The sequence below is a fragment of the Poecilia mexicana genome, unplaced genomic scaffold, assembly GCF_051168715.1.
Source record: "Poecilia mexicana isolate PSO_F unplaced genomic scaffold, ASM5116871v1 scaffold_6, whole genome shotgun sequence".
NCBI classification, from domain to species: domain Eukaryota; kingdom Metazoa; phylum Chordata; class Actinopteri; order Cyprinodontiformes; family Poeciliidae; genus Poecilia; species Poecilia mexicana.
The window spans coordinates 10,576,723-10,587,476 of NW_028263375.1; the positions used below are offsets into that span (position 1 = coordinate 10,576,723).

The 10,754-nt window shown below is 40.1% G+C and overlaps 1 protein-coding gene across 1 annotated transcript; it reads left to right on the top strand.

The window, feature by feature from the left end:
• Positions 1-1,172: 1,172 nt before the first annotated feature.
• Positions 1,173-10,704, top strand: pidd1 (p53-induced death domain protein 1). The gene is made up of 15 exons (XM_015008533.2): positions 1,173-2,110; positions 2,372-2,785; positions 2,897-3,049; positions 3,149-3,194; positions 3,289-3,490; positions 4,430-4,579; positions 4,684-4,857; positions 5,355-5,502; positions 5,585-5,720; positions 5,816-5,966; positions 6,047-6,170; positions 6,272-6,387; positions 7,791-7,898; positions 8,155-8,351; positions 10,028-10,704. Exons 1-15 carry the CDS (start codon positions 1,636-1,638, stop codon positions 10,260-10,262), a joined length of 2,829 nt encoding a protein of 942 aa, XP_014864019.2. The 5' UTR covers positions 1,173-1,635; the 3' UTR covers positions 10,263-10,704.
• The last annotated feature ends 50 nt before the right edge of the window (positions 10,705-10,754 follow it).

The following is a 10,754-nucleotide window of genomic DNA, read 5'->3' on the forward strand; positions in this document are numbered from 1 at the left end:
CCCCAATATTAACATCGGATATTAAAATGTTAATATCCGATGTTAATCCAGTGTTAATATTAATATATCGGATATTAATACTAATATATTAATGTCCGATGTTTGGGGAATTTTCTCTCTCACTTATAATATTATAATTATCTCATGAGATATATTATAAATGCTCCTAGGGGCGGGACCAGACTGGGCGGCTTTCCACCCAATTCTAGTTTTGCAGATTCCCATTTAATATCTGAGGAAAATTGTAAATGATCACAAATTGTAATAATTAGAGAAATCTACATATTCAGTGGAAGTAGATGATGATGCAGTAGATTTCCAGGAAACATAGATGGGGCTCACAAACTAAAAATAAAATCACAAAACAAACAAACAAACAAACAAACAAACAAACAAACAAACAAACAAACAAACAAACAAACAAACAAACAAACAAACAAACAAACAAACAAACCACATGTAGCTGAAATTATCAACAAAGATATTTGACAACTGAATGGTATTCCAGAAAATGCTTCCAAGGTTGTTATTGTTTCTGATTTTTCTTATATCCACGTTTTGAGACAGCAATCTTGATTACATAACCTTAAATAATAATAATAATAATAATAAAAAAAAAATCAGTTATTTGGGGTGAAAGGACAAACTATACTTTTACAGAATGGTCTGCTTAGTAACTTTAAGTCAGTTTATTATTTATTAAATCACTCATTCTTTCCCATTCTGCAGTCACATTTATTTTAATTTCCGTTTAAAACACTATTAAATATTTATTAGAATGTTCTACTTTAACTTCTGATGGGAACCCTCGCACAAGAAGTATAACTTTATATGTTTTTGCTTGAATGGTAAACTAAAGCTGAACAAATAAATCTTTTTTTTAAATTGTAACCCTAACCCTAACCCTACCCATTGTAAGTTTGTTATTCTGGCAGAATAAACAGCGACACCAAGCGCCTAAATGTGAAGTTGCATCGACTAGACACGTTGACAACGTTGTCCCGCCCTTAGTTGAAACTTTGGCGGCGCTACTAACTTCACGCTTGTTGTAAAATATAAGAACCAGAGAGAGGGGCGGGACCGTCAGCACCAATTGGATTCTTATACCCGCATTAGTGCCTTCTCTATCCGGAATACAACGTAACTTAAAACAAGCGCGCCCCAGTGACGTAACGGATTTTCTTTAAAAACGTTCTGGAACCAGGAAGTAGCGTCACACAGCGAACAGTCAATCCCGATTTTAAAGTTTCCTGTTTTTATCCTGGAAAACTGTGATAGCTATTAGAAAAACATATTTTAAAATAGTATGCATATTTGGTTGATTATTTAAAGATAGTTATGGCTTACGTTAACTTAAAAACGGTGTTTGCGACTTTGACGTTTACACTTAGTACAGTGAATTCCTCTTGATAAGGGGTTCTCACCACTTATCCTTACTGCCATGAAGTACAAAGTTGCCTGTAATCAGCCATGTAACGTGTTATGGAAAGCGAGAAACCCAGAGACATCACTGCAGTAGCAAAAGGGCTTAATAAACGCTTTTTATGGAGAGAAAGCCTGAAGAAGACACAACTCCTCATGAGGAAGGTGGAGACCTTGATCTTCTTTGGACTCTAAAACAAAGAAGGTCAGAAGATGGAGAATAACGCATCCGAAAATCTAAACGTCTCCACAGCTTTGCTGGCTTGTGGGGAATCGGAACCCGGATTGAGAGAACCAAACCATGCGCCTGGAGCTGAGGTTGCTGAACCAGAGAGGGAGGCTTACTCAGCGGACCCCAGTGATCGCTCCATCTCAAGCCTCTCCTCTTCTTTCTCGTCAATGTTTCATCCTCTTTCTTCATCTTCCTCATCTTCCCGTGGCTCAGTCCTGTCTCTGTCGCCACCCTTGCCTCCTTCTGTGGAGCTTTCTGCAATCATGACAGACACCAGGCTGACCCTGGATGTTTACCTCGGAGGAACAGCTGCGTTGCCCTTGGTATGGGGGTATGACCCTGATCATCTGAGGGGCATCAAGTACCTGAGACTGGGCTCTGAGGACAAACCTGGGCTTGATGCTGTACTGGATGTCCTTCCCCATATGACAGGGCTTCACTCTTTGACCATCCGGGGTAACATATAGCTTCACCAACACATCAGCATGCATATTGCCATATTTTTGTATTTAGTTTAGATAAATTCTTTTCTTATATTTTTGCGTCTTTTCAAATGTCTAACATACTCTTTTCAGAGCCGATTTTAGCTCTAGATGCTCAAAAATATTAAAAATTGTTTGTAGACTGAACAGAAGGTATTTTGGATAGCTAAAATAAAACATCTGCTCTGAAGATATTGCCTTCACCATCTTCTGTATTTACTTTTCTTTCTTAAAGGACATCGCTTTTATGACTCCCGAGGTGATCCCCTGCCTGGACTCCTCACCGGTTTGCCAGACTCCACGTCAAATCTGTCTCACCTGAAACACGTGGATCTCTCCTTCAACCAGCTTACCTTTATGCCGTCATGCCTGCTCCAACTGCCGGTTCTGTCCACGTTGCTTCTCTGCCACAACCACATGTCAGCTTTGCCTCCAGATCTAGGCCAATTATCATCCTTAACCTACCTGTCCCTGATGGGGAATAAATTGGTGTCTGTTCCCCCAAGCGTGGGTCAACTAAAAGCGCTGCAGAGGCTCGATGTATCACATAACGTTCTCCAGCAACTGCCTGATGAAATTGGTTTCCTGGGGGAGCTTGTTAAGTTGGAATTGTCTCACAACAAGCTGAAACAGCTGCCAGACAGCATGGGTAAGAGGTTCAGGGTGAATTACGGTTTTGGATATAGACCACTTTAGAAATAAACAAGATATTCTGCTTGCTGGGAGTTAAGTTGTTGATGAGTTTTTATTTATTGCACAGGCTCTCTTGTTTCTCTCAGGGAACTGGTCATCTACAGCAATGAGTTCCGGGTAATTCCAAAATGTCTGAATGAACTCCCTCTGTTGACAATGGACGTTCGTGATAATCCTTTGGGAAAACCTCCGACGCCGCCTCCTCTGCCTCCCGTACCGGGTGAGCAGACGTAAATTGGTTTATGCTCAAATTTCTTTTATTGTAATCATGCAATGCACTTTTTGTATTGTGCTCATTAAAATTGTCTTGTCTTATCAGATCACCCAAAAATCCAAAAGTTGCATCTTAGATCCAACAAGCACAGGTACGGCTCTGCTGTAACGTGATCAAATTTGTAAACTAACGCTGTCTGCTTAAGCGTTGCAGCACCAAACGTGTCTTTCTCCTTTGCTCTCTAGTTTCTTTGTTTCGTCTGCTGGTCGCCATGTGTTTCTCCCAGGAGGGGCTGAGCTGACGTTCCCCCCTGGATGCCTGATGACAACCACCAAATTCACGTGGGGTGAGAAAAGGCCAAACAGGAAATGGGTGTGGCTGGAGGAACACGACATCCTTCTGAGTCGGCCCCTGGAGCTTTGTCCTCATGGTGTTACGTTTTTAAAGGTGTGAAAATAATTCGCTACAGTTTATTACATTAACACAGATGCACAGTGCCATGAAAAAGTATTAATAAGCCTTGAGATCTAGAGAAGTGAGGCATGTATTAACCACGTTTTGCTCTTGTACTCTTAAAGAGCATCCAGGAAGCATTAACCATGCTTCAATTTGTCAATATTTTGTTATATTACAGCCTTACTTCGAAGGCTTCAATGAATCTCTACTCAAATTTCTGCACACAAATATCCCATTATAACAATGTGGGAAAAAAAAAACATGTACAAGTACTCACAGCCTTTAATTGATCAATTTAATACAATTTGGAATGAGGATGTAACAAAACTCAATGTGAAAAAGTAAAGCTGTGGGAGATTATGTTGGAGACCATTAGTGAACAAACAGCATCATTAAGAGCAAGGAACATGCCAGCTGCACCAAGCATTAGGTTGGCGTTTGGTTAAAAATAAGGCTGTAATTGCCTTTTTATGCATTTTTAGAATTATTGTAGTATCTAAGATACCAAATGTTTAATATAACCAACATCTACTTAGCCACACTTTATACAATTTTAATACAGGGTTGGTTTAAAAGGTTGTTTTACTCTTCCACCATGTAACAGGAATGCTGGACAAAAGATGGTTGTCTTTAGAGGAATGAAAACATGGAACGCCCTTCCTTTGTCTGTTTTAAATGCAACAAATGCTGGACCTCTTACAAGAGCCCTGTTTAAACATTATATAGTGTTTTAATTCTACATTTAGAAATCAGTAAGTCACTACTGTTGTATTAAGCGTGTCTTACTGTTTTTGTAATAAATGTTTTTCCTTAATTCGGACTTGGCTAATGGGGATCCAAACAAACAAGCTGCGGTCTATATTAATACTCGTACTATTTATTAGGAATGTTTTGGGGTTTCTCAGTTCATGTTTTTGTTGTTTGCTTCAGCCCGTGGAGGTGTGTGTGCCGTATCATCGGACCAAACGAGGGGAGGTGGTGTTGCGCACGTTTGACGGGCAGACATGGAGCACTCTGCCCACTGAACTCAGGAGAGGAAGTGAGGAGCATTGTTGTTATCCTGGGGGACGTCCAGCCAGGGTAAACGACAACATCTGAAATTGGACCGTAAAGCTTGTTCTTCTATTTTAATGCAGATCATAGTGTTACTTGTGGAATAAAATATACTTTTCTTGTTTTTGTAGCTGGCATGTTCCTTTGTGAGCCACTTCTCCTGGTTTATGGCGGTGTCCAGACCTGTAAGGGATACTTGCTCCGTCACACCAGCAGGAGCTCTTCTGGTGTCCAGCTCCAACCCTGGAATAAAGCTTCACTTCCCTCCTGACTCCACTGCACAGACTCGCACTATAACCCTACAGGTGAGTTCAGCAAACAGCAGTGAAAAGAACACAATGTTCTAAGCTCCAAAACCAAAATTATTCCAAGAAAAAGCAATGGGTGGCAACAGCTGGTTTGTTTTTTGAACGCACTTTTGACTTGATTGTTTGATTGCGGGGTCAGTGTGAGTAAAAAGCACAGAGAAAACCTTGTGGGGTCCAAATGACTCATCATTCAGACCGTGGGAGGGTTAAAAAACCTCCCATCATCACACCGGACATTTGACAAACAAAAAACATCTCTTAAAATAATGAGAGGCTCTAATAGTTACCGGAGCAATCATAACAATTCCAAATACAAAAATTAATTACAGACTTTGGCTCCAAATTGACTTCAGTAGATCCTGAATACCTAAAGAAAAAACTAAACGATAGAACTTGTGACTTACAAAAATTCAACGTAAATGGCCACAACAAGGAGGGACACCACTGTCACCATGACCAGTCATTGATGCATCTCTCTCTCTGTCTCTCTGTAGGTGCTGCAGGTGTCTGAGTTAGAGGTGCAGGCTCTGTGTGGCGATCCTCAGGCCAGAGTCAGCCCCCTCCTCTGCCTCTCCCAGACTCCTGCCTCACAGTTCCTGCAGCCAGTTAAAGTCCAGATCCCTCTGCCACCAGGAATCACAGGTTCCATCGGCCATCATGGTCTTCACATGCGTGCATGAGCAGAATATTTTAGCATGCGTTAACATTTACTGTGGCTCCACAGGGCATGAAGCCGATGTGTCTCAGTTGCATGTGCTTCACGGAGATCCAGCTGCTCAAACCTGGACTGACATTACATCACAAGTGTCCCTGTATGTTACCCATCTGTACGCCATTTTCTACATTACCCACTTCTCCTGGTAAGCTGCTGCGCTTTGTTATGCAATTTCCAATTGACATACTTCAGATTGTATGCTGGGGGTGTTGTAACTTTGGTTTATCTGCTCTATTATAGGTACTGGCTGTGGTACACTACACAGCGTTGTGTTAGCGGGGTGGTCAGAAAGGTTTACCAACGGCTAAAACAGTTTAAAGTCCAGTTCCTCGTCCTCCAGCGGAAGACGGACCCCGCTCAGGTTCTGCTGCAGTGCCTGCCTGCTAACAAGGTTTAGCATCTCACCTTTTGACCTTCTTTGGAACCTCAAGTATAGATGCTGAACAGTAATTGTGTGGGTTTTCTGCTCAGATGGAGGGCAGAGTTCAGTCTTTGTCTGAGCAGTATGACGGACCTCACCCCTCTGACCTGTGTGACCTGCTGGAGGGAGAGCAGTTCTTCGCTGGCTTTGAGAGGGGCTTAGACATCGTCACAGGTTGGAATTCATCTTTGCTGCCATTAATGTTGAATTATGTGTTGCTGTGTAACATCTGTAAACATGTTTTTTTTTTAACATGTTTATTTTATTTTCCTCAGACAGGCCGGATTGTGTTGAGGGGCGTCTGTGTTTTGTGTTTTACTCCAGTTTGAAAAATGTGAAGGAAGTGTACGTCTGTTCTGCTCAGGGGCAAAAAGGGCCGGTGAGGGGACAGGTAAGAAACACAGAACAGTGAATAATAATGGATGTTACATGTCCACTCTGCAGGTAATGCAAAGAATATAACATTTTAATTTACACTGAGTACGTACAAAATAAATGGCGATCCACCCTGTTGCTTTGCTTCACTTTGATTACTTTCAGTTTAGGAAAGGAAGCCTGTTTTAACATCCCACATCTAAGACCCAATAAAAACAAAATAAGATACAGATGTTGTTCTATTGAAATAAAACATGGTTGGATCACTCCAAGAAGGAAATTGATATATATATATATATATATATATATATATATATCAGCCTGATTCTGAATGTGACATTTTAAGTGCAGAAAAGGGCTTCAAAATTCAAATTCAATTAAAACTTACTGAAGACTCCGTGCATTTGTTGTCAAACAGATTTCTTTCTAGATGTCATCTTTAGTGACTAATCTGTTTGGTACCCTATGATAGTGTAGGGAGGAGGGCGTTCTAATTGAAATATTTGTGTGTTAAGTCTATAGTTGGCTCCTTTCTAAAACTACTAAGAAAATAATAAAATATTCTCTTACAAACGTTCTGGGAATCCTTCATGCTGTTTGCTTCATTCATTTTCTCAGTGCTCTCTGTCATATGTAACACTCTTCATATGCTGATGGTTTGTGCGGAGGATGTGATCTGTAATTCTACGGTACTTTAAACCTACTGAGATGTGCAAGTTGCTATTTTTTGCATCTACATGGATTGCAGGTGTTATCAGTGAGGTGTGCTGCTCCTGCTGCACATAATAAATCAGATTACATCATTACACATGGTCTGTGTCCTTACACTGGGTTCACCTGTACTTCTCCACTGACTGCCATTAGCAGTCAATATGAAACTGATACAGTCAGCTCATCAAAATGAAGAGAAAACAAGATTTAACAGCTCAGTCACACCTCACTTTACATTACTTGGATGACGGGAATAAAGATAGGCACTGGTTTTTATCTACGGAGTCCTTTCATGATACTTGCTTGTCTAGCCACAAGATAAAAATATATAGTTGCAGCTTTAAAAAACTTTGGACTGCAGGCTGTTTTTCAGTGAAGTCATTCTTGGAAGCTGGAAAGAGCATAAATAAGTGTGTGTGCTCTCAGGGTTGTGGCCGAAACAAATGTCATACTGTCCTTAGTGGGGTAAAGGTTGAGGGAGGATAACTTTCTGTACTTGTTTGTAGGAAACACGTTGCATAATATGAAATAAGTAAGATAGTGTGATTTGAGCCCTTTTGTACAATTCATGGCCTCACTGAACCTAGTGTCATTTTTGAATTTAAAGGGAAAAAAAAGACCAAAGCTTGAACAAATAGCTGTGGCGATGTTTGCTGAGCAAGTTGCAGTTTTTAATCTAAATGTTTGAGTTTGTTATTCATTTTTCAGGTGTCATTCTACAGAGGGGAGATTCCCAGTAATCTGCCAGAGGAAGTAGCCAAAAGGAGGAAAGGACTTGACACCCAGTGGCTCGCCACGTTGCCATTAAGACTTCCTGTCAGTTAAAATGCCAGACATTGTTGTTTCCCACTTCTCACTTACACTGTTGCTTTTCTTGATTATGTTTCTATTTAAATTTTTTTACCTTTATATATAAAATATTTGCAGAAATATTTGCACTATTGTTTGAGTTGCTCTTCCTGCTTTTTGTTCATTCCACTGACAAAAATACAGCTTTTCTAAACCTTTGTTGGCTTCTTTCTTTGAATTATATCGCCACCTAAAGGGGAACATTTCCACGTTTCTCTTGCAGGCTCTGAATTCAGACAACAGTTTTAACCTGGAGGAGCTCCAATATCCTCCCCTGAACCTGGGTGACCCAGAGAGCGGCTACCTTACTGAAGCCAACCTGCTGTCCATCTCCCTGCAGATTGGACGGGACTGGCGTGTCATTGGTATTAACCTCGGGTTGAGCTATGAAGAGTTGGACCGCATACAGTACAAACACAGGTGAGAATAAAAACATTTAAATAAATAGTTGTCTTGGATTATATCAAAAAAGAGAATTATAATGTGTCTGACCGACAAAGATGTTGGAATTTTGTATTTTTTATTTGTATTTCACAACTGTGTGATCATCAGAGAAACTTGACTTTGTGATTTTAGGTTAAAGCAGACCAGTTTGATTATGGATGATGTAGATTTGAGCCTTCTTGGTGGAATCTGACTTTATGCACATGCAGATACTTTATAGTAGTGGGATTGTGTTTCTTTTTTGAGTCAGATAAGTAGCTTCACTTGTTTTCATGGTGTTTGAGAAGTTTTCAATGTGTTTTAGGAAAACAGGGAGACAATTCCCCTGTGTTGGCAAAGGAAAATTTTAGTTTTTTATTTAACAGAGATGTTTTGACACCACATCAACTTTTGTGTTTTGTTCTTATTCTGCAGTGAGATGTTTAACTTCTCTTTTTAGGTCTATTGTGGCCGATTGGTAATCAGAAAAAGGGAAATGATTTTAATGAACATTTTTCAGTGTTTTGAGAAGAATCTGGAATACAACTGAAAATATCGTCAAAATACAAATGCACTTTTCTCTGTACAGTTCATTGTGAAAGTATTTGAAACTCTTGAGTTGCAACGCTGATGTATGAAATTCAGGTTTTACGTGACATACCAACACAAAAGAATTCAAATTTGTGAATCGGAAGGAAAATGTTTTATAGTTTTAGTAAATGTTTAGAAGTAAAGCTCAAACAAGTGTCGTATACATTTGTAATTAACCCTACTTTATCCTAAGTCCAATTACTGCTCTAACTCAAAAGGCTTGCAGCTGTAATTTAATTAAATAAAAACTGAATCAGGGGTCTGAATAGGCCACTCTTTTAGTTTCTCACCTCGCTCCCAATTATGCACTACTTTGAGATGTTCTATCGCATAAAGTCAAAATAAAACACATTACAGTTTTGAGCTACAATTAGACAACATGTAAAAAGCTTCAATTCACTTTTGCATATTCAGGATAATAATCGGGTAACAAAACTTGTCTTGATTGTGGAATAGGTTGAAAATTATTCAAAACTTCAGCTTGAATCTTGCTAGGATTCACATTTGTTGTAAAGGTAATTTATGTAATCGATGTGCAAACATGGTAAAAGAAAACCTCTGTGGAATCCAGGTAGACTGAGCTGATATGTAACTACAAAAGAACCAGCAATAGGAGAAAATTTTGGTTGTTTTAATCTGCACTATCAGCCATCATTGAGCCATCTGGGACACTGCGGGAGATTACACACAGGCTGTTTACTCATCTGGCCCTCCCCCTTCTCCTAAGCCTAAAAAAAACCCACTCATGACGCATCCTGTAGATGGAAAAAGATGCGTTATGTAAAGTCAAAGATTAATGCCCTCACAGCAAGTATATGGTGGTTATTGTATGTAGAAGATACATGGAGATTCACATTTCTTACTTTTAAGGGGCCCGTTTTATTTAAATACACCTATGACTGCGGATTACACTAAATCTACAATGAGCATGCATTTCTTTCAAATGTTCACATTGCTGCTACTGATTGAGTTGCTGACAGATGAATGCATGCATGGTGTATTTTTACACCATTCTTCCCCACTCAGGCAGCTGCAGCTGGCTGCTCCATAACGCAGCATCTCTTGTTTGTGTTTCTCACCAGGGACAACCTGGGCGCCTTAGTGCTGGACATGCTGTTTCACTGGGCCCGAGGACAGAGGAACGCAGGACCTGGGTCAGTGTCCAGGCTCGTGGCCGCTATGACAGAAAGCGGCAGGACGGATCTGGCAGAGGAGATCGAGGACATAGTCAGTCTTGGAAGGAGAAAGTACACGGAGTCGCTGAAGAGAGTAGGTCTGGAAGCAGAGAGCTCCTCTGTTGGGGAAGCACAGCAGTAGATCAGCCCACACTGGGCGCAGATGGCTGCTTTACACTTGAGTAACCTGCTTGTTTACACCGAGGCCACGATCATCCAGTCTGATCAACTGTCATAATGTGCAAAACCCTCTGAGACACCAGCCTCCACCTAGTGGGGCTTTTTACAAGACTTTTTTTTTTTTAAGTCAAATGGATGGACTGCATCAGGACCAGTTCCATGGTCGTCTGGGATTTTGAAGATTCAATTTAGAAAGCATAAAGCTACTTCTAATGTAATATATTTGCAATTGTATAATTTTTTTAAACAACATTGTGCACATATTTTGACTCTGGGATCCTAAAAATATTCTGCAGTGCTTTTGACTGGCATCTACAATTGTTGAAGATTATCTGAAAGAAAACTGGGATAATTGAGATCTTGTCCTGAAAATTATGTTGGTAATAAAAAACATAAAACTCCAATCAGTTGACAAAATGTGACCATATGTTATCATTTAATGATAATAAACAAT

Excerpts from the sequence above, each read along its gene's own strand:
- pidd1 (XM_015008533.2), top strand. The coding sequence starts at position 1,636 with ATGGAGAATAACGCATCCGAAAATCTAAACGTCTCCACAGCTTTGCTG. Across the intron at positions 4,858-5,354 it reads CTCGCACTATAACCCTACAG|GTGCTGCAGGTGTCTGAGTT; the intron begins GTGAGTTCAGCA and ends GTCTCTCTGTAG. Across the intron at positions 8,352-10,027 it reads CGCATACAGTACAAACACAG|GGACAACCTGGGCGCCTTAG; the intron begins GTGAGAATAAAA and ends GTTTCTCACCAG.